At 44.4% G+C, this 23,957-nt stretch overlaps 1 protein-coding gene across 1 annotated transcript; it reads left to right on the top strand.

Moving 5' to 3' along the window:
• The first annotated feature begins 18,183 nt into the window (after positions 1–18,183).
• LOC123160941 (glutamate receptor 2.8) lies at positions 18,184–21,172 on the top strand. Its single transcript, XM_044578793.1, has 5 exons — positions 18,184–18,516; positions 18,725–19,239; positions 19,358–19,670; positions 19,781–20,193; positions 20,295–21,172. Exons 1-5 carry the CDS (start codon positions 18,456–18,458, stop codon positions 20,796–20,798), a joined length of 1,806 nt encoding a protein of 601 aa, XP_044434728.1. The 5' UTR covers positions 18,184–18,455; the 3' UTR covers positions 20,799–21,172.
• Positions 21,173–23,957: the final 2,785 nt, after the last annotated feature.

The raw sequence follows: 23,957 nt of genomic DNA, 5'->3' as shown, positions 1-23,957 counted from the left end.
GAGGGGTTGTCAATCCCTCTCGGGTAAAACATAGATTGGTTTGTAGTAGATTGGATATATAGATCTCACAGAAACGTGAAATAAAATAAAATAAAAATGCAGCAAGGTATTTTTGGGATTTTGGAATAATAGATCTGAAAGCAAAAGCAAATAAAAATAGGTCTAGAAGCAAATATGATAAAGAATAGACCCGGGGGCCGTAGATTTCACTAGTGGCTTCTCTCGAGAAAAATAGCATACGACAGCTAAACAAATTACTGTTGGGCAATTGATAGAACTTCAAATAATTATGACAATATCCAGGCAACGATCATTATATTGGAATCACGTCCAAGATTAGTAGACCGACTCCTGCCTACATCTACTACTATTACTTCACACATCGACCGCTATCCAGCATGCATCTAGTGTATTAAGTTCATGGAAAAACGGAGTAATTCAAAAAGAACGATGAAATGATGTAGAGAAGATCTATTCATGTAGGAATAGACCCCATCTTTTTATCCTTAATGGCAACAATCAATATGTGTCTTGCTGCTCCTTCTGTCATTGGGAGAGAACAGCACACGACAGAACCCATCACAAAGCACCTCTTCCCATGGCAAGAAAATCGATCTAGTCAGCCTAACTAAACCAAAGATTTGAAGAAGAAATACGAGGCTATAAGTAATCATGCATATGAGAGATCAAAACTCAAATAACTTTCATGGATAAAATAGATCTAATCATAAACTCAAAGTTCACTGGATCCCAAACACACCGTAAAAAGAGTTACATCAAATAGACCTCCAATAGACCATTGTATTGAGAATCAAAAGAGCGAGAGAGGAAGCCATCTAGCTACTAATGACGGACCCGTAGGTCTAAGATGAACTACTGACGCATCATCTGAGAGGCACCAATGAGGATGCTGAACTTCTCTGTGATGGTGTCTAGATTGAATCTGGTGGTTCTGGAACTTGTGGCGGCTGGAATTGGGTTTCGTCGACTCCCCTAGGGTTTTGGGATTTTCAGGGTATTTATAGAGCAAAGAGGCGGTGCAGGAGGCGGGGGAGATGGGCCAACCCACCAGGGCGCACATGGGCCCCAAGCGCCCAGGTGGGTTGGGCTCCCCTTGGAGCCCCCCTCTGGTACTTCTTTCGCCCAACAGGTGTCTTCTGGTACAGAAAAAATCTCCAAAAAGTTTTGCTGCGTTTGGACTCCCTTTGGTATTTATTTTCTGTGAAGTAAAAAAAAGCAAAAAACAAGAACTGGCATTGGGCACTATGTCAATAGGTTAGTCCCAAAAAATGATATAAAGTTGCTATAAAATGATTATAAAACATCCAAGAATGATAACATAACAACATGGACAATCAAAAATTATAGATACGTTGGAGACATGTCACGGACCCGTTGACTAAACCTCTTCCACGGGCAAAACATGATCATCACCAAGACTCCATGGGTGTTGGATTCATAACTATACAAACTAAATTATTGACTCGAGTCCAAGTGGGAGACTATTGGAAATATGCCCTAAAGACAATAATAATTTGGTTATTATCATATTTCCTTGTTCAAGATAAAGGTTTATTATTCATGCTAGAATTTTCTTGACCGGAAACTTAAATACATGTCTGAATACATAAGCAAATACTATGTCCCTAGTGAGCCTCTACTAGACTAGCTCATTGATCAAAGATGCTTAAGGTTTCCTAACCATAGACATGAGTTGTCATTTGATAATGGGATCATATCATTAGGAGAATGATGTGATGGACTAGACACACCTGTAAGCTTAGTATTCGATCGTATCACTTGAGTTTATTGCTATAGCTTTCTTCATGTCAAGTATCTATTCCTAAGTTCATAAGATCATGCAACTCCCGGATACAAGAGGAATAACTGGTGTGCTATCAAACATAACTTTGTAACTGGATGATCATCAAGATGCTCTATAGGTATCTCCGAAGGTGTCTATTGGGTTGTATGGATCGAGACTGGAGTTTGTCGCTCCGTGTGTCAGAGAGATATCTCTGAGCCCTCTCGGTAATACAACATCGTAAAGAGCTTGCAAGCAATGTGGCTGATGAGTTAGTCATGAGATCTTGTATTATAGAACAAGTAAAGAGACTTGTTGATACGTCTCCAACATATCTATAATTTATGAAGTATTCATGCTATTATATTATCTATTTTGGATGTTTATAGGCTTTACTATACACTTTTATATTATTTTTGGGACTAAACTATTAACTGGAGGCCCAGCCCAAATTGTTGTTTTCTTGCCTATTTCAGTGCTTCGAAGAAAAGGAATATCAAACGGAGTCCAAACGGAATAAAACCTTCGGGAGAGTTATTTTTGGAACGGAAGCAATCCAGGAGACTTCAAGTAGACGGCAGGGAAGCAACGAGGAAGCCACGAGGCAGGGAGGCACGCCCTACCCCCTGGGCGCGCCCCCACCCTTGTGGCTCCCCTGACTGACTTCTTTCGCCTATATATATCCATATACCCTAAAAACATCGAGGAGCACAATAGATCGGGAGTTCTTCTGCCGCAAGCCTCTGTAGCCACCAGAAACCTCTCAGGAGCCCATTCCGGCACCCTGCAGGAGGGGGGATCCCTCACCGGTGGCCATCTTCATCATCCCGGCACTCTCCATGACGAGGAGGGAGTAGTTCACCCTCGGGACTGAGGGTATGTACCAGTAGCTATGTGTTTGATCTCCCTATCTCGTGTTCTTGAGGTGGTACGGTCTTGATGTATCGCGAGCTTTGCTATTATAGTTGGATCTTATGATGTTTCTCCCCCTCTACTCTCTTGTAATGGATTGAGTTTTCCCTTTGAAGTTATCTTATCGGATTGAGTCTTTAAGGATTTGAGATCACTTGATGTATGTCTTGCCGTGCTTATCTGTGGTGACAATGGGATATTCACGTCATCTACTTGATGTATGTTATGGTGATCAACTTGCGGGTTCACCTTGTGAACTTATGCATAGGGGTTGGCACACATTTTTGTCTTGACTTTCTGGTAGAAACTTTGGGGCACTCTTTGAAGTACTTTGTGTTGGTTGAATAGATGAATCTGAGATTGTGTGATGCATATCGTATGATCATACCCACGGATACTTGAGGTGACATTGGAGTATCTAGGTGACATTAGGGTTTTGGTTGATTTGTGTCTTAAGGTGTTATTCTAGTACAAACTCTATGATAGATTGAACGGAAAGAATAGCTTCATGTTATTTTACTACGGACTCGTGAATAGATCGATCAGAAAGGATAACCTTGAGGTGGTTTCGTACCCAACCATAATCTCTTCGTTTTTTCTACGCTATTAGTGACTTTAGAGTGACTCTTTGTTGCATGTTGAGGGATAGTTATATGATCCAGTTATGTTATTATTGTTAAGAGAACTTGCACTAGTGAAAGTATGAACCCTAGGCCTTGTTTCCTAGCATTGCAATACCGTTTACGCTTACTTTTACCACTTGTTACCTTGCTGTTTTTATATTTTCAGATTACAAATACTCATATCTACCATCCATATTGCACTTGTATCACCATCTCTTCGCCGAACTAGTGCACCTATACATTTTACCATTGTATTGGGTGTGTTGGGGACACAAGATACTCTTTGTTATTTGGTTGCAGGGTTGTTTGAGAGAGACCATCTTCATCCTACGCCTCCCACGGATTGATAAACCTTAGGTTATCCACTTGAGAGAAATTTGCTACTGTCCTACAAACCTCTACACTTGGAGGCGCAACAACGTCTACAAGAAGAAGGTTGCGTAGTAGACATCACTTGTCGGTAACGAGATTGAACTAAGTATAGAGATACCAAGGATCGAATCTCAGGCAAGTAACATATCGCCGGACAAAGGGAATTGCATACAGGATTAATCGAATCCTTGACGTCATTGTTCAACTGATAAATGATCTTCGTGGAATATGTTGGAACCAATATGGGCATCCAGGTTCCGCTATTGGTTATTGACCGGAGAGGTGTCTCGGTCATGTCTACATGATTCTCGAACACGTAGGGTCCGCACGCTTAACGTTCGATGACACTAGAGTAATATTTGGATATGCATGTTGATGGCCAAATGTTGTTCGGGGTCCCGTATGGGATCTGGGATGTCATGAGGAGCTCTGGAATGGTCCGGAGGTACAGATTTATATATAGAAAGTTGTTTTCAAGGTTCCAGAAAAAGTTTTAGTTTTTTTGATATTGTACCGGGAAGCTTCCAGAAGGTTCCAGAGAGTTCCGAAGGAGTCCGAAAGTCCACCAAGGGTTCCACCACATCCCAAGGGTTAGCATGGGCTGAGAAGAGGTGCCTTGGCCTTATTGGGCTAGGCGCACAAGCCCCTCAAGGCCCATGTGGCTTGGGAGAGGTGGAAAGTCCATCTGTGTCTGGAAAAGGAGGAAATTGGACTAGGAGTCCAACTCCTCCCCCTTGGTGCGCCCCTAAGGCTTGGAGGGCTGGCCACCACGCCCTTCCACTTATATATAGAGGAGAGGGGGGCGCCCCCAAGAGTACACACAAGCCTTTTCCCCCATCTCTCTCCCGTTACTTTGTAACTCCTCCGTCTTCGTTGTTTCTGTAGCGCTCGGCGTAGCCCTTCCGGAATCACTCCACCACCATCACTGTCACATTGTCGTGCTGCCAACGATCCCATCTACTTCTCCTTCCTTGCTTGCTGGATCAAGGAGGAGGAGATGTCATCGAGCCATACGTGTGTTGAACGCAGAGGTGTCGTCCTTTCGGTACTTTATCGGTTTGGATCGCGATTGGATCATGACGAGTACAACTACATCAAGCGCGTGATATACGCTTCCGCTTAACGGTCTGCGAGGGTACGTAGACACACTCTCCCCTCTCGTTGTTATGCTTCTCCTAGATAGATCTTGGGTGTTTGTAGGAATTTTTTTTATTTTCATGCAACGTTCCCCAACACCTCCCTCTCCCCTCCAACCTATATATACTAGAGGTATTGGCACCTTTTCAACACACAACTTTTGGAGCCTCCTCTAGTTTTAGTTCTAGTTGGTCCTAGTTCATCAATCAGAGCTATGCCTAGATCCTCCAATCCTCATAATTAGAAGCCCAATGTGGTTCTAACCTCCTCCCTCTAATTCTCCGGTAATGATTAGTTCTGGATGGTGAAGCGCTGCCGGATCATGAAGATCGTATGCATGCGACTCGTAGAGAGGTCGTGCTTTCTGTCATCCATTCAAGGGACTATTCGTGGGCAATTTGCTGGATAGTTCATCTACAGTTCGAGGGACTCCAAGTATAATCTACACCGACTCGTCTTCTTCCGCTGCAACTCGGAGTCGGTAACAATCTGATCTAAACCATTTACTGCATCTTCATAGTGTTCCTGGGTGATCGTAGGGCGATTTTTTTTTGTTTTCTACTATGTTTCCCAACGCACAAGGAATATGCTTAGAAGGAAAACTATATGCATTTGGAAAGTTATGACTATGCTTTATGCAATGAAGGCACAAAAGAAACCCTGATGCACTTGTTTTGGGACTACTCATTTGCTCAAGAATGCTAGGATTTCATTATTACTAACATACAAAGATGAATTCCTCCATTTAATGAAATTTTGCTTGGATGTCAAAAACTGCCAATGTCTGTAGCACTAGCCATCATCATCATTGTGGGATGCTGGTATATTTGGACACAAAGAAATGAAAGATTTTTAGAAGAGAAGCCCCAAGTCTTAATACCTGGAAGTACAAGCTCAAGTAAGACTGGAGCTACTGGAGCATAGGTCCAAAATCAAGAATATTAATACAATAGTTCTAAAGGAATGGATAGAGTCACATCTTTGATGCTAACCAAAGAAGCATAATCTTTTTATCTTTCTCATGCTACCTAGAACAGAGATTGGATAGATTTTCTTCCCCTTCCTTTCATTTCTTTTCTTGTCTGTATATACTTACTTTTTACTCTTAGTGCTAGATACATCCATTTGAGCGTCAACTAATTCCGGACAAAGGAAGTATAATATATGGGAAATACCATGGAACAATCGTTATATGGTTTTGCAGTTGAAAAAAAAGTTGGGCTGAGTGGGACTCTCGACACACGAAAATGATCAAAATTCGCTCAGCGGGATGATCATCATATCAAAGCCGTTCAATAGAGCAATCGAACAACTAAGAACATTAAGTTACAATAATGGCTCGTAGGAAGCTCAGTTATACTATTTTTAATATAGCATCCAAGAGAACACACACACATAGGTCTTTAATATGTCTCCAACGTATCTATATTTTTTATTGTTTCATGCTATTATATTATCAATCTTGGATGCTTTATATGCATTTATATGCTATTTATATCAAATTTTGGGACTAATCTATTAACCTAGTGCCTAGTGCAAGTTCTTTTTTTTGCTTGTTTTTTTACTTTACAAAAAATCAATACCAAATGAAGTCCAAACACGATAAAACTTTAAGGTGGTTTTTTTCTGGACCAGAAGGGACCCTAGAAGGTTTGGAAGGAGGCCAGAAGACCTACGAGAGAGCCACGAGCTCACAGGGCGTACCCAAGGGGGTAGGCGGGCCCCCTTAAGCTCATGGGCACCCCGCAGCTCCATTGACTTAATTCCACTTCTATAAATTCTCAAATGTCCCCAAACCAACAGAGAGCCGCTCGAAATAATTTTTCCGCCACCGCAAGTCTCTGTTTTTCCACGATCCCATTTGGAGGCCTTTTTCCGGTACTTGGCTAGAGGGGGAATCGATCACAGAGGATTTCTACATCAACCTTCCTGCCCTTACGATGATGCTTGAGTAGTTTACCACAGACCTATGGGTCAGTATCTAGTAGCTAGATGACTTCTTCTCTCTCTTTGATCTTCAATATCATGTTCTCTTCAATCTTCTTGGAGTTCTATCCGATGTAATTTTATTTTGCGGTGTATTTGTTGGGATCCGATGAATTGTCGATTTATGATTAGATTATTCATTGAAAGTAATTGAGTTTTTTCTGAACTTTATTATGCATGATTATTATAGCTTTGTATTTCTCTATGATCTATCCGTTTGATTTGGCCAAACTATATTGATTTATCTTCAGTGGGAGAGATGCTTTGTAATGGGTTCAATCTCGCGATGTCCTCACCCAGTGACAGAAGGGGTAGCGAGACATATTTGTATTCTTGACATTAAGGGTAAAACGGCGGGGTTTAATCATATTGCTTGAGTTTACTTTGTATCCTTCATGTTATCATACTTCATGCATTACTCTATTTGCCATGAACTTAATACGTAGAGAGGCAAACATAGAAGCGCCCTCGAAGTGGAGTAATAGTAGTAGATGTTGAATCATTTTGGTCTACTTGTCACGGATGTCATGCCTATATATGTGATCATTGTCATGAATAACATCATAACTATGCAATTTTCTATCAATTGCCTAATATTAATTTGTTTACCCACCGTATGCTATGTGTTCGAAGGAGAAGCCTCTCGTGAAAACTATGGCGCCCGGTTCTACTTTAATCATATTATAAAAACCAAAAATATTTTGCTGTAATTTATTTACTTCTATTTTGTTTTGCAATTTACCTATCTACCTATACAAGATTTAATCCTTACAAGTAACGAGTTCAAGGGGATTGACAACCCTCTTGCCCGTGTTGGGTGCAAGTATTTGCTTTTGTGTGTGCAGGTGATGTTCACTGGGGTTTGTGTGATTCTCCTATTGGTCCAATAGCCTTGGTTCTCACTGAGGGAAATAATTATCTCTACTGTTCTGTTTTGCCCTTCCTCTTCAGGAAAAATGCAGCTCATAAGTAACAGCTTTGCAAGGTAATCAGGCTCCTCCCAATGCTCCACCTTGTACAGGTGCTAAGCCTGCCATGTGGGCAAAAATCTGATGTGGCAAGTTAATTAAGAGAGAGAGATGAGTATGGAGACCCCAGGAAGAAACAGTGCCAAACACGTGAATCTAGGCAAAACATTTAAATAAAAGAAGCCCACCAATGCATGGAGAACTTTAGTTGCTAAATCACTAAAGGAATGAAGCTTAGCTACAAGAAGCTAAGCACCTATGCATTGGAGAGTATGGTTGCTAAGCTATTTAATATGCTTAGCACCTCATCTTGAATGATTGCATGAGCTTGATGATGTGGATGACTTGCATGTGCATTTAAATGGAATGTGACATGTGTGAGACTTATGTGATGAGGTGGATAGGCTGCATATTAATAAGATTGTGAGGATGAACTTCTTACGTATATAGAATATCATGTAAAAGGAAAAGAAGCAAGCACGTAAAAGGAGGCCTTGCATGGTAATTAGTATACAACAAGAATCGATAAGGCTAGTCATAGTGGAAAGTAACTTAGACTAGTAACATGCATATGTTACTAGTCTATGTTACCACCTTCATAGTGGGGAGTAACATATGTGTGGTATCATGCAAGCCATCATTTATTAAGATATAGACTCATTTTGCCTTGGGATGCGCTATGTTACAGTAATATATTATGTTACTCCAAACACCTCTCTTCTCATTAAATACATCCCACATAAGCAATTTTTTCTTGGGATATGTTATGTTACTTGCTATGTTCCCACTATGATCAGCCTAAACCCATGGTATCACTTCCACAAAGAAAAAGAATCATGACCAATCATCCGTAGAATCAGTACAATTTCCAAGCTCCCAGGAATTGGAGGTCTGGGAGCGCTCGAGCGTTTTTTACGAGGTGGACCCCTATGATCAATGGGTTCTGAGATGGTCAAACATTTGCTTCGTATCGCTCCTTAGGAAAATTCACGAATATGAGTGCATACTCCTCTAGTCTTTTTTACTTTGCGTATAAGATTTGTATCAAGTCAAATTCTACAAAGTTTGACAAAAATTATATTAGAAAATATCAACATCTACAGTATCAAATATATATACTATTAAACTGCATTTCTTAGTGAATTTAACCATATTGATTTGGTATTGTGAATGTTAATATCTTTTCTATAAGTTTGGTCAAAGTACACCGGAGGGAGTTGGAGGCAAATTGCAAAGCGGCAATGGCATTCCCTGATTTCCTTACGCGCCGCCTCAAAAGTAAAATTCAAGGTTGGTTTCCCTTTGCTTTCTTTATTTACGCCGGCGCCGCTCCCTCTCGTGTGCTCCAGTATCCTCTGCGTTGTTGTCGTTGCTCTGCTGCTAATCCTTGATCTGGAGTGAGATTGATGCTGGTCGAGCAGCTGTCTACCCATTATCCCTTTACTCAACTCCGAGTTCACATGCTCGACCATCATGAGGATTTGATTCAAGGGTCTCTTTCCTTCTCATCCCAACTGGATTTGGTCGGTTCGCGTTCGAGTTTAGACGAGGAATCATTTGTTCGAGCTGCTGCACGGCCTGATTCTTCGGCGAGAGGGACTAAAGGCACGATTCTGGTGGCCAAGGTGTTCGGTTCCCTGCCATGGCCGGACGCTGTGGGGCGCAACAGAGGAGGGCCCTGTCTTCAACGAGGGTGTCCCCACGCGAGGGCGGAGGATCGCCGATGGGCGAGGTTTGGCCGCGGACATGTGGAGGCGGAGATGGGCTCGGGAGACACCACAAGAGCGAGATGGACCTGGCCGGCAGTGGAGGAGGCAGGGACTCGTGCGACAGCAGCGACGACAAGCTCGGTGGGTTCCCCGAGCTCCCGACAAGATATCGGTATGTTGCTCAGTGAAAAATGAAGAAACGCGCCAAATATACCAACAAACAAACAAACAAACAACACGAAATATCTACAATACAAACATGGAAAATACACTCCATCTATGAAAAATGGCGCAGCAAGACGCGCGTCATCCACTAGTTAATACCATAGTGTATGGAATTGAAGCTAATAGCTACTCCCTCCCTTCCTTAATGTAAAGCGTTTTTTAACACCACACTAATAATGTAAAAAACATCATACATTAAGTGACGGAAGGAGTAGTTTGGATACAAATTCTTTGCCGGATATGTATCAACGTCAGGGCAAATCTACATCAAAGATGTATACAAAACTATCGGTGTACTGTTTACTGTATGGATTGTATATATGAAACTGTTAGATGCATTGGTTGTTCTCTAGCCTCCGGTCACCTTTAATCGAGGTCGACCTCCGCCATCGGTCTCTCTCGCCGCGGCCGGCGGAGTAGTTTACATGCAAAATGACTCGGAACATGCGTGTGCCACGTACGACTTCCGTGAAGCACAAGCAGTTGACACTGCAGTTTCGTGTCTGCTATTAATGCAGCAAGGATCTTTGTCTATTCTTGCCGCGGTTGTCGTTACTTATTGCCCCTTGTCTCTGCTTCACTTCCGCCAGCAAACATTCTACCGCTTGACAGTTGACACTGACAGACGAACCTTCGTGGAAACTCACATGCCTGCCTGTGCCTGGACTCACTAGCGTGGTGTGCAGGCAGCTTCGGTCACGAGTTATTGCCTGAGATGCACGTACCATATAGCTAGTGCTGTTATGTTAACTAGCGGGTCCACCCGCGCATTCGCGCGGCTAGATCTTTATTATTTACTATTTATGTGTTTTAGATAACCATTTGTTGGCATTTGAGTATTGGTTTTTCTGTGTGGTCAAACCAACATAGTATACCATAAAATGTTGATTAGTTGCATGCCACTAAAAATTGGTTCACCAAGTTTTGGTCATGTTTCTTGCACGGTTCCTCTTCTACCATCGTGTCAAGTTTATCCGGCATGTTGAAAACATACAGCTTTACCCGATTAAGGTCCCCATGTAGAAGCTTTTAAGGGAAGGAAAATGTGCTTCTAATTCACAGAAAGGTTGATAGTGACAAATGGACTGCTTGCAAGTGTGTACATATTTGTGCTTCAAACACGTGTAACTTTGTTTTGAAAAGAATATTTCTTATGCCTGAAAAGGTAAATAATGTTCTAGAAAAAAAACCATAATAATGAAATTTAAAGCACACAAAACACGAACATGTACGACTGTACACACGGTCCTTCAAATTTTCTAAATCATGCCCTCCATAACTCTGGTCGAAACTTGTGTATTTTCCGATTATCTCCATGCACGGCGTCTGCATCCGGTTGTATTCTATAGCACGCCTAAATACATGATCACATACTTGATATAATTTATGCTTACAACTGTTATTATTGTTGTCAGAACACCATGTTGCTTCCTTTAGATGATATGGTAGCTCATATACATGACACATAGCGCGCATTAGATCCTATGCTAAACCACAATCTTCAGGTCAAATATGCCTCCATCAAAAACCACGCTGGAAAAAAGTGAACATTTGGCTTCCGGCTGGTAGATTTTATGAAAAAACAGCTTAAGTTTGCTGTTAATGTAAAAAAAAAGTTTAACACTGTTAGTGTCCGGAGTCGATCTGACAAACCAATATTGTCTCCTTTTAATCTAAAACACACTTGCTATTTTTCATTTCATTTTGAACTCGTGTATTGACCGGAGTAAAAATTCATATGATATTTTTGGTGATTATATATGTTATCCACGGTGCCATCATTGATGTCAGCGCATGCAATGTAGTCAGATTTTTCTTCTTTTCTTTGCGGCCCCTCGGACACGTTGGCCGCCGTAAATCGCAATGCTAGCTTATGTTTGACCGTATCTGCCATTTTTTTAATTTGTGATGCAGAATTTTTTAGAAGAAAGCCATATCAGATAGAAGAAAGAGGTCTTGTACATGACGTGTTGAGAAAAAACAATTTGTACCTGATACAACAATATATTCATGTAACCTTAATCTTTTAAATCTCAACCGTTAATCTAAAAAATTTACGGTCAAGATAATTTAATCTATGTGGACTAACGTGATGGCTAGTTTGACTTCTGTTTTAATTATATAATAGATAGCTGTAGGATTATGTTTTTGACCGAGGAATTTCACTTTTAATCTTGATGTGCTTCAGGGCGCGTACAACCCTTTGGACCTCTGTTATGACAATATTAATGGTGCTATTGCACAAGCCAAGGAGCCAAAGCGAAAATCCAAGCACATACAAAGGCGTTTTAACCTGATAAAACATGCAAAGTTCTCCTCCCGAGTCGCTCCCGTGCGGTGGCTGGGAGGCCCCCAGATCTCGTCGCCCCCGACTCCCCCTCTCGTCGTCCTCCTCCCTCGCCGCCGCCCGAGGGCGCGGCTAGGCAAAGCCTTGCCGGGACCTAGGTGCCCTCCCGCTCGTGAGGAGCTGGAGCGGGCCGGCGCCCCCGGGCTGGAGCGTGGCGTGCGGCCGGACGTCACGGCGGGGGCTGGCGGCGCTCTGGCGATCCCATACCCCATGGCAGGCAGCTTCAAGATCTGGGGCGCCACGGTCGCCAGGGACGGCGGTGGCATGACCAGATCGGCGGCGGGGCGGCCGGATCTGGGCCCAGGCGTGAACTTGGTCTCCGGGTCACGGTTGGAGCGATGGCGAGTGCGACACGTCGGCAGCTGGACGGACCTGCGGGATTCCATCCTTATCTAGTCCTTGACAACTCGGGCAACTCCGGGGAAAACCCTAGATCTCCATGGAATCGAGCGATGGCGGTGCTTTTGCATTGTAGTCCCTCTTCAGGGCATCGTTTTGGAGTTTGCTACGGTTGAAGGGACCAGCGAGGCCGGCGGCATACGCCCGGTGGCGCAACTGCCGATGAAAATCGCGCCGACTACGGTCATGGCGGACGATGGTGGCGTCTTTGATGTCGTTTTCTTGTTGAGGTATCGTCATTACAGTTGGCGTCATCAGGCTCGGGATGCTCCGGGGGAAACCCTAGATCTGGGTGTTCCGGATCGGACAATAATGGCGTTCTTAGTATCGCTTTCCCTCATGGTGGCATCGTTTTAGAGCAAGTGATGGCTGGAGGTGACAAGAGGAGGATCAGTGCTTCATCATATACATTGATGGTGTTGGATCTCGATGGCATGGCGCCCTGGAGATTAGGCGTCTAATGTGTGATGATGGACGTGCACAGGAGGTCGACACTGTCTGGCGTCATGGTGGCGTCAGTGGCAGCTAGACCGGGCAAGGTTCATGCAGCAGTACTGGTCTGAAGACGGATTGGTGGTAGGTGGCTGCGGCGGCCTCATACCCGGCAGGCGTCCTAGTTGACGAGCACGCCGGATTGGTGGGTGCCCATACCCGGCAGGCGTCCTGGTTGTGACCTCAGGTCTTAGATGTTAGGTTTGACTGCGAGGTCTATTTGGTATTAGGCCCAAACTATCAGCGCCCCTTCATCAAATGGACAGGAGTAGCGACAGATGTTGCTTAGACGGTGGCTTTAGTTTTATTGTTGTATGACTTTGTAAGGTCTTGTGTTGATAATATATACCTACTAATAAAAGAAATAGGTATTCTTAGTCTGTCATACTATTTCATAGAAAAACCCCTGATGTTTCTGACATTAAACCCGCAGTACATATAAAATGTTTTTTAAATACTCATATCTTCTAAACCGTAACTCCAAATTTAACATGTCATATATGGAATTTGATTAGAAAAAAATATAGAATCTGAATATGATGTTCTTTTACCTGTTAACCATTTAAAAAATAATACTATTTAGGGTGCAATCTTAATCAACAGTGCATTATCCGTCTTTCTTTCATATCGGTACGGTCCAGAACTCCAGATTGTGGATAAATAAACATCTTAGCAAAATCAGGATTGGAGACGAAATTGAAGATCACTTGCCTATTTCTTTGCCGGTTTCTTTGTACGTATTAAATCTAAATGCAAGCCGTGTTTAAATAGAAGACATGTGGAATCTTGAACTCGCGCTTTTGTTGGCAAAGACCATCTTTGTTTGGGCCATAGCTACAAATACTCAAATTATAGACCATTTTTTGTAAATTAAGACCGTGTGTTATTCTTTTCTCCTATTGCAAAGCAAGGGCCCTTTTGCTAGTTAATAAAATGGCTGTATGCATCGCCCTTTTTGTGATCGGGACGAAACTATCAAGCACATCTTCTTTGACTGCCCGTTGGCAAGGGTTTTGTGGCACACGGTGTATATTGCCTTTAATATTACTCCTTCAAATTCGGTCAGTACGTTATTTGGAACGTGGCTTGCTGGGATAGAGTCCGAAACAGCTAGACACATTCGTGTAGGAGTATGTGCTTTGTTGTGGGCAATTTGAAATTGCAGAAATGATTTGGCTTCTAACATAACAATAAATATTCATTTTTTGCAGGTTTTATTCCGAGCTACTGCGCTGATCCGTATGTGGTCGTTACTCACTCCGACGGAGGCCAGGGAGCGTTTGGTTACTGGATCTATCCTGTGGGAGATGGTAGCACGGGATATCTTCAACCGATTTGGATGGCGGTCATGTAATAGGATAGACAATTAGTTTACCTATCTTTGTTATGCCAGCCGGTTGTGGCTTTTGGCCCTTTTGTTTTTGGCGTTGTGGCTCTTTGTGAATTGCCGTTATTTTGTTTTCAGACTATACGACCTGGTTGAACACCTTTATTTATCTATAAATGTGACCGTATGCATCGTTCTGATGCAGAGGCCGGGGAGTCCTCCCTTTTTGAAAAAAAATCGCCCAGATGCAGAGGCCGGGGGTCTTCCTCCTTTTCAAAAAAGAAAACATGCAAAGTTCACAAGGATGCAAATGTTGTTGATCCGCCAATGAAAGCCTTTCTGGCTGAGGAAACTTCGTCTATGCTTGACAAAGCGGTCATCATTATTTTCTCTCCTTGTCTATGCTTGACAAAGCGGTCATCATTATTTTTTCTCCTTGTGTCTATAATTGACTTACGCTAGCAAACATTCTACGTGACAGTTGACAATAACACCAGAAGCTTCGTCGAAAGTCCCATGCCTGCCTCTGCCTGGACTCCCTCGCGTCGCGCGCAGGCAGCTTCGGTCGCAAGTTCTTGACTGAAATGCACATATAGCTAGAATATAACACTGTTATGTTAATGCAGTAACCAATTAACATCCTTGAACATTGCTGCCGTGGCATACTTGTATTCGATCGATTCATCAGTCATGAGTTCTTTGAGAATGTACTGAATCCAGCATAGTAGTAGGCTAGTAGCCAAAGATTCCAAGTCGTCCTGCATGCGGGCGTTAATACACCGGTTGACGCGACGACTTAAGCTTCGTTTGATCTGGTCATCTTTTTCTATCTACTACTCCTAGCGATGGAGGAAGCACGGGTTCCCTTTACTTCTGGCTTAAGGTACCACCTGAAGCAAGCTAATCTTAAAAATGATGTTTCTTTATCAAATAAAAACTTGCATTCTTTGATTAACACACACACACACACACACACACACACACACACACACACACAGAGAGAGAGAGAGAGAGAGAGAGAGAGAGAGAGAGAGAGAGAGAGAGAGACTTTCGTTGCATTGTCCACAGATGTTGCCTGCGTTACCTATCGGCTTGGTAGCCGGCGGAGGATGAGGATTGGCCAGGAAATTTCGCCACCGGCCACCCTTGCCACTGTTCCACGTCGCTCCCCACGCGGTGCATACATATCAACATACGTAATACGGCAGACAGTATATATAAATGGTGTACGTACATTTGTACCGTATCGACGGAGAGTAAACTACACCGAATCAGTAGTGAGAATGCCACCGCGCGCGCGCATGGAGTGGCCGGCAGCATGGCCCGTGCTCGTCCTCGTCACTTTGCTCACGCCCTGGAGCAGCGCCGTCGCCGTTGCATCACCGCCAGTAGTGGCGTCGGCGGCGCCGGTGCGGGTGGGCGTGGTGCTGGACCTGACGAGCCACGTGGGGAGGGAGAGGCGCGCCTGCATTTCTTCGGCGTTGGACGACTTCGACGCCGCTCACCCCAGCTCCGACGCAGCGCGGGTCGAACTGCTCGTACGGGACTCGCGCGGGGATCTAGCCATGGCAACACATGCTGGTATATTACTAGTAGTAATATCAAAGATAAATCTCCCTGATGCCTTCATTTCAAGATACTAGATAGACCATACCCCGTGCTTTGCCGCGGGAATCAGCTACGATATATTTTAATGAAATTTAATTGTATGAACATGAATATTTGGATTAACAGTAGTTTCGACACGGTGTGTCTTAGTTGTAGCTCGTATGAAGAGTAAAATCCAAAAAAAAAGACATTGACAAATGTTTTGAGTGCTTGAAAATTTTCATCATAAAATGGCATTCGTGTGAAGTCATGAAAAAAGCAAAACCAACAGTCAGCACGAATGTCATTCAGTCATTCTATGATAGGACTTTACAAGCATTCAAAACATTTGTCAAAGTTTGCCACGGAAAAAATATATAACGGTTTTCAATCTTTTCCGGATTTTACCGTCACACAAGGTCACAAGCTCATCTCAGCTCAAGAGCAGAAGAGGACTTTCACAATAATATTGCATATCTTTAACCACATTACACACGCCCTTAGTTTCCAGTTGAAAGGGAGTTGGAAAAAAGTGTGGGATAAGAAGACTGGATATGAAGGGCGTACGCATGCATGCATGCAATTAGTCATGTTCTCTAAAATAAGTTAGTGAGGGCTAGCTTTTTTTAGGGGTAAAGGGCTAGTTATTTAGGTAGAGAAATACATTCATTCAGTAAGTGGTTCTTTTTTTTTGAACTTTTTAGTTTTCATTTCGTTTTTTTTGGTTTCGTAAACGTTTAAATTGATCGGGTCGGCCCGATGCAATGATGGCCCACACAACCAACCAGAGCCCAGTGCCCAAAACATCTGCTTGCTTTAGCCATCCAGAAGTCCACATAACCCCCAGTGTTTCACAAACCGGCTAATTTAGCCCCTGAAGTCCAAAACCGGGTACTTAACCCCCTGCCTTTCTCAAAACCATGTGAATCACCCCCTAAACCGGATTAGAGTGGTTTTGGCAGGTGGTTTTGTCCTTCCGGACCTGCACTCAGCTGCACCTGGCCTTGTCCATCCTCAGCTACACGCCTGCACCGCGCCGACGTCGTGTACAGCGTGGGGATGCAGACACTACCATGTAGGAGTAGCTTGCTGGTCCATTCTTTCAACTCTGTCAATTTCTCCATGGCGAACCTCATCGTCTCCGGGTTGCCGTGCAGCCTGCACCACGCCAGCAGAGTCTCACACATCGAAAGGCATCGCTTCAATCCGGCGCGGAGTGCATCATCGAAGCTGCAGCTTTGACCCAGCTTGTCGACCAGCATCAACGCACTGTCGGCCATCGCCGACCTGAGACAGGAGCGTTGACTCATCCGGCTTGCCGCTGTCCAAGCACATCTAACTGAACTCTTCCAGCAAATAATGGTCACGTCCCCATGCATGTTGTGTGTACCCGTGTATCAGGGACAGGGAGTTCAAGGACGTCAACCGCCAGCCTCACCTTCGTCCTGCCTCTCTCGCCACCAGGCTGCCAAAATCACCTACGAATTCATAAAGATGAGTCGTGCATGTTACCATGTCATCCTCGGCTCCTCGCTGGGCTCGAGGCCAGTCAGGCCCTCGCTCGTGATCAAGACTCCCAGCTCGGCAGGCTGGTGCTTGTCACCGGCCCGAACATGCCGGAGCTGCCGCAGAGCGAGCTCGAGGAGCTTTGGACATAGTGGCTCTCCTCCATCCCGGACAGCACCGTCATGTTTTCCACCTTCGGGAGCAAGATGTTTGTCCCGGCCGCCTGCACAACTCCCATAAGGGCACAGACTTGAAGGCGAAGGTCGTGAAGTGCATGACGACGGGGTTCGAGGAGAGGATGAAGGGGAGGGATGTGGTGCACACCGGGTGGGTGCAACTATATCACATCCTACGAAATCAGAGCGTGCGGTGCTTAGTGAACCATGCCGGACGAGCTCCATCATGGTAGGGCTCCTTGTCGGCTGTTGTAAGTTGTCTGATGTTGTACAGCGAGTACGGAGTACCTCAACGTCGAGCTGTTCGCGCGGGGACCTCGGTGTCGGGTGAAACTGTCACGGCGCGACGGTGACAGGTGGTTTAGGCGAGAGGATGTGAACGACGCCGTATACACGTGATTGCAGACAGATGGGACGGGGAAGAAAGAACAATGCCGACCTGGCCCCTCGCAACGTTGCTACGTCAGCAAACCGCCTCGCAAAACCACTCTAATCAGGTTTAGGGGGTAATTCACATTGTTTTGAGAAAGACAGGGGGTTAAGTACCCGGTTTCAGACTTTAGGGGGTAAATTAGCCGGTTTGTGAAACCCTAGGGGTGGGGTGATGTGGACTTCTTTCGCTTCGCACACGCGCACAACAGTCGCGGACTCCTCGAGAAGCAAAGCGCGCCGTCCAGCCGCCATAACCCCCATCACCGGCGGCGTCCTCACCAGGCCATCGCCTCAATGTTCCGACGCGCCGCCGCCGCCCCCGCCCGGATCCGAGATGCCGAGCCCTTCCTCCGCCCGCCGCCCTACCACCACTGGCTATGGGCGATGACCGTTGGCCGCACCACCGTTGCCCCTCTAACCTGGTACCTGGGTTGACCAACCCAGTGACCCGCCATGACCTCCATCTTCGCTGCAGCTACAGCCAGCATATGCCTCCTTCGCTCTGGCCTACAAGGTACAGAGCTGCAGGGCCGAAATTTCTTTCAAGTTGTGCAAATCAGAGTTATGCAGTGCACGGCGCACCTTAGTCCTCAGTCCTCACTCTGATAATGCCGATGCAAATCAATGAATAATAGTACAGCAGTAGACTTATTTTCTTGCCTAATTGTACCAAGATTATGCTGTTTGCTCGCCTAATTCTGTGTTGCGTGTTTGTTTTGCAGCCGATGACCTGATCAAGAATGGGCAAGTGCAAGCCATCATATGGGGCCCTGAGGTACTGACCAAAGCCAATCACGCCACACACCTGCGCCGCCACCGCAACCACATTCCGGTTATCTCCTTCTCTAGCATTATTTCCCCCGCATCGTGTGCCTTCTGGCTGGAAGATCCTGTAACAGTTCCTGGAGGCTATGCTAAGTTTGGCTTTACACTTGGAAGTGACAGCATAACCTTTCCTAATCCAGAAACCGATAGACAATACAGAAGAAAACTAGATGCACGAAAATCAAGTAAGAGTTGCAGAAGCAAGGCAGGGCTGAATATAGCTGTGCCGCTGAAACTAGGCTTTCAAGTTTTTGTGAATGTTACTGATCCTTATTCCGAGAAACAAAATGTCACTGGCTACAGCATTGATATCTTCGAGGCTGCTATCAGGAATTTACGTCCTCTCCCGTGCTATGAATATTTTGTCTTCAATGGTACTTATGATGAGCTAGTAGGCAACGTGTCTTTGGGGGTAAGGCTTACTCCGACCCACTTGCATCTCATTTTTTACGCATATTGATTTATTAACATTATAATTTCTTGTACCTAAATACCTTTTAATCTCTGCTAAATTTCTGGTGGATAAACAGGTCTATGATGGTGCAGTAGGGGATGTGACCATAACGGCTGAACGAGTCACCACCACCGACTTTACAATGCCATACACACAGTCTGGTGTGTCTATGCTTGTGCTTGCCGAGGATGAACCGGATACAATCCGCTGGACATTTGTAAAGCCACTAACTCGGAAGCTCTGGTTGGCAACCATGGTCTTCTTCTTCTATACTGGCTTTGTCGTGTGGATGATTGAACTACCTAGAAATCAGGAGTACCAAGGATCAAGTTTGAGACAGTGTAGCACCGCCCTCTACTTTGTTTTCTCCACTTTGACATTTTCTCATGGTCAGCACTTCAAGTTTAAACTTCCTGACAATACTTGTGATATTATGATAAGTGTTTTGATGTATTAACACAGTTATAAGATTACAATCTCTTGGTTATCTCATGCACAGGTCATACTATTAAAAGCCCCTTGTCAAAAATTGTTGTGGTGATATGGTGCTTTGTAGTGCTGATTCTTGTCCAGAGCTACACAGCAAGCCTGTCATCCATTCTGACTGCAAAAAGACTCCGTCCTTGGATGACAGATTTTGACCAGCTCCGGCACAGTGGTGACTTTGTAGGATACCAAGATGATTCATTTGTGCGGTCGTTCTTGATGAATCATAACATCAGTGAAAGCAGGTTAAAGAACTACACCACGAAAGAAGAATATGCTGATGCTTTGTGGAAGGGGTCCAATAATGGAGGGGTGTCGGCTATCATTGATGAGATCCCCTATTTGACTTCTTTCCTCTCAGACCGTCGGTATGGAAATGATTTTAGGATGCTCGGGTGCATTTACAAGACTCCTGGATTTGGTTTTGTAAGCCACTCAACCTAATGCCTTGGTATATTCCTGATTTGTTATTTGCAGTGCAGTCTGGACAAAAAAATGAGTTGCTGACTTAGTGTTCTTATCTTCAGGCATTTAATCTAGGTTCTCCGCTAGTTCATAATCTTTCGACTGCCATCCTGAACCTAGCAGGAGGGGATGAGGGATCACGAATCGAAGTGAAATGGTTTGGCACAACTTCATCGCCGATAGGTGCTGGCACAATCCCAGACACTGATTCCGCGCCTCTCACTTTAGAAAGTTTCTCCGGTCTCTTCGTCATCACGGGATCCATTTCAACTCTCATGCTGCTGATAAGCATTATGAGGTTGATTTATGCCAAATGCATTGAGTTGAGAAAGGCTGATGTGGAAAGTGTCAGCTACAGTGGCACTGACGATGAGTCCCGCCTGTTGCAGAATGGCATAGGTGGCAACCCCAGCCCTGATCAACAACCATTACATGAAGCTGGCAATAATCATTCCGGGGGTGTCCATATGAGTGGCGAAAATGCTGGGGACACAGAGCCTGACCCAGTGCAGCAGAATGGCTCTGTCCCTGCAGGACACATTCAGATTGAGATGCGCAATATCTAAGGTAAAGGGAAGCGCCAGATGCTATCAGTACTTCTCTTGTCATTTAAGTGATGCTGCATTCCGTACCTATATAGGACAAGTTTTTTTCTCTCTTCCACTCTCTCTTGGAAAGAAGAGGTAGATGCTCCTTGTGCATATTCTCTTTAGACGGATACTTGTGTTTTGAAAGTAGTACCAATGTACTATAAGTTCTGTAATTTCATTTGTACATAGATGGTGATGAGACAGGCATAGTCCTCAACATTTGTAAATAACAATATAATGGTACTATTTGCATTTTACAACCCTGGATGTTTGAAATTGGAGAAGTTCATGCTTTCTAGAATGTTGCCTATAATCCGAATGGAGGCAGTGTCACATATGTAGTGTATGCCTTTACATGTGTGCTTCGGCCTACTAGGAGAATGCTAAGAATGAGCTTGGTCAAGTGCAAGCAGAATGCCGTGCATTGTGGCTCTGTGCCCGCAGAGCACATGTAGATTGACATGGCCACTGCCTGAGATGAATCTGCTAGGGAGCAGGGATGCTTCTGTTGCCATTAAAGTGAAGCTGCATTTGACACCTTGAATTGGATATATTCAGTGAGTGATGTGCACATTTGTCTGTACAGATTCACATTATTTATGTTGTGTCTTCTCGAAGCAAGGATGTACTGGTTCTCCAGCTCCTTTATGGACAGTTTTTTTTTTTGGCGTGTCCTTTATAGACAGTTGATGGTTGAGACAAAACCATAATCTCCAACATACATGGTCTTGGTGAACAAAATCTCAACTTTGAGATGAGCTTATCAGTACCGAATTTGTTGAGAGAATTTTTTTTTAAAAGGTGCTGCTTTCATTTAACCAATGATAGTTGTTTTTCTTTAATATATCGATAATAGTCAAAGTTAGAGAAGTATGCGCGCGCCTGGGGAACACCAAGTTTGGTTCTTCATTAGCCACTGGCTGATCTGGGAACGGATGTCTGTACCTTGAAATAACTAGCACCAATGCATTACCATCAGTCCTTGATGTGACATTAACAGTCCCTCCGTTCCAAAATAGATGACCCAACTTTGTACTAAAGTTAGTACAAAGTTGAGTCATCTATTTTGGAACGGAGGGAGTACTTCAGATGATCCCCAACCCCCCCCCCCCCCCCCCCCCCCCCCCCCCCAACGCACACGCACACAAACAAAAGAAGAACAAGAAGTGAAACGGCTTTTCACAGACAGGGACAGTTGCAGTGAGATGGAGAGAGTATGTCAATCCCACTTCAATTCTCCAATTTAATTATTTTGCATCTGCTAGATTTCCTGACAAACTCGGACCTTCATGGGTATCTTTCAGCGGAAATATTGGTTCAACTTCATCTCCCGAGCAATTGTTGGAATTTTAGGCAAGTTCATGATTAATTCCAGTAAATAATTCATGACTAGAAGAGATACTAGCATGCAATAATCTAGCAAACTAGAAGAACAGCAAGACATGCATACAGCAGCAAGCACGTAACAATAGCTGTAGAAACAGACATGAACAAAGGATGTTGGACGTACTGATCGTTAGCTATTATGGGTGCGACAATGTTGATGACGATGTTGGCGACGATCTGCTGCTGACGGCGATGAATACGACGATGAGTAGCACCGCCCGACTTGAACAGAAGACGACCCGTGATGACGAATTTGAGCAGTCGCGCACAGCGCTTCCCAAAAACCTAATTCGTCCTCTCCCGGTGCAGGATCGCAAAGACGAACGGTTTCGGAGACCTGCTCTCCCACGCGCCGATGCACGCTGGCGTTTGGGATGGAGTAGACTACGATGGCGGCGCAAGTTGTGAGATGAGGCAAAACCCTAGGTGTTTTTCCGGTTCTTCTCTGGCCGCAGCCGGCAGCTGTATATATATTAGGACCAGAGGCGGTATTGTGTCGCGACCACAATCCCAAACCGACTTGGTTTCTAATTCGTATACTTACCGGACAAGAAATCAAAACTTGTCTGCCAAGACTTAAAAAATAAAACGGCAAAAGGAAGTTGCGCTCCTGCAAGGAGACGGACCGGATTTCGGCGGACCATTCACGCGCATGTCGCATGTACGCCACGCCACGCCACGCCACGCCCCGCCCCGCCCCGGCCCGGCCAGGCCAGGCGAGGCGAGCGAGCGCGCGCGTGTGGTTTTCCCTTTCTCTTCTCACACACCACTTAGAGTGGTGGAGAGAACCCACTATATAAAAAGGTCCAACTCTTTTTCAACTTTCAAGGTGGGACTAAACTTAGCACCACCACTTGCCATTTTACACATGGGCTTTGAGATTTCAGAAATTGCTATGGGCCTAGCCCATTAATTCTAACAGTCCCCCACCAGATCTCAAATACCCATTTAGAGATTTGCCTTCTCTCACCACTTGTTTAATATATCAGTGTTTCAGCAGAGACTGTTAAGTTGAACTTCTGCCTAAAACTTTAAGTTACATCCATTCACAACTTGAAATGGACTATGCCTTGAATTGCTAGTTTTGTGTGAACAGGTTTCACTCAAAGTCTTAACCAGTACCTGACCGCCAGTAGGCTACCCCGCGGTTTGGAGCTTATACGTCATACTCCCTGGTCTCTTCGTGAGTTTACTAGAGATCACCCAAATCTCATAGACTGCGATGTTTACAATCAGAACTCATATAGGTGTGTTCTTTCAAGACTGCTCTGTAGGACAGCATCTTTGCTAATTATAGCCAATAGAACCACATTAAGGCATGTTGCCGACCTGCCTTACAGATCTGAGCCTTACAGCTCTGAGAGTTTTGCATCTTCACTTGGAGACGATCATAAGTTATTACTCTCCTCAGTTAACTAATAGCTTGTTCTTCCCAGATCCTAATTCACGGGATCTCCGATCACAAAGGTTGGGTTACTACTATGGTGTAACATCTATGGGTCTCATACCCATCTCCCTCGATGCAATATCTATCACATTTCGTGATAGTCCCTTTGTAAAGGGATCTGCCAGGTTTTTGTCTGTTTGTATATACGTAATAGTTATTACTCCGGAGTTTCTCAACTTCCTGACAGACTTCAAACGTCTTTTCACGTGTCTTGATGACTTTGCATTATCTTTAGAATTGTTCACTTTAGCGATAACCGTTTGGTTATCACAATTCATAAGAATAGCCGGTACAGGTTTTTC

The sequence above is a fragment of the Triticum aestivum genome, chromosome 7B (genome assembly GCF_018294505.1).
Source record: "Triticum aestivum cultivar Chinese Spring chromosome 7B, IWGSC CS RefSeq v2.1, whole genome shotgun sequence".
In the NCBI taxonomy this organism is placed as follows: domain Eukaryota; kingdom Viridiplantae; phylum Streptophyta; class Magnoliopsida; order Poales; family Poaceae; genus Triticum; species Triticum aestivum.
The sequence above is the reverse complement of the archived record's forward strand: the minus strand, read 5'-3'. Positions and strand labels throughout refer to the sequence as shown.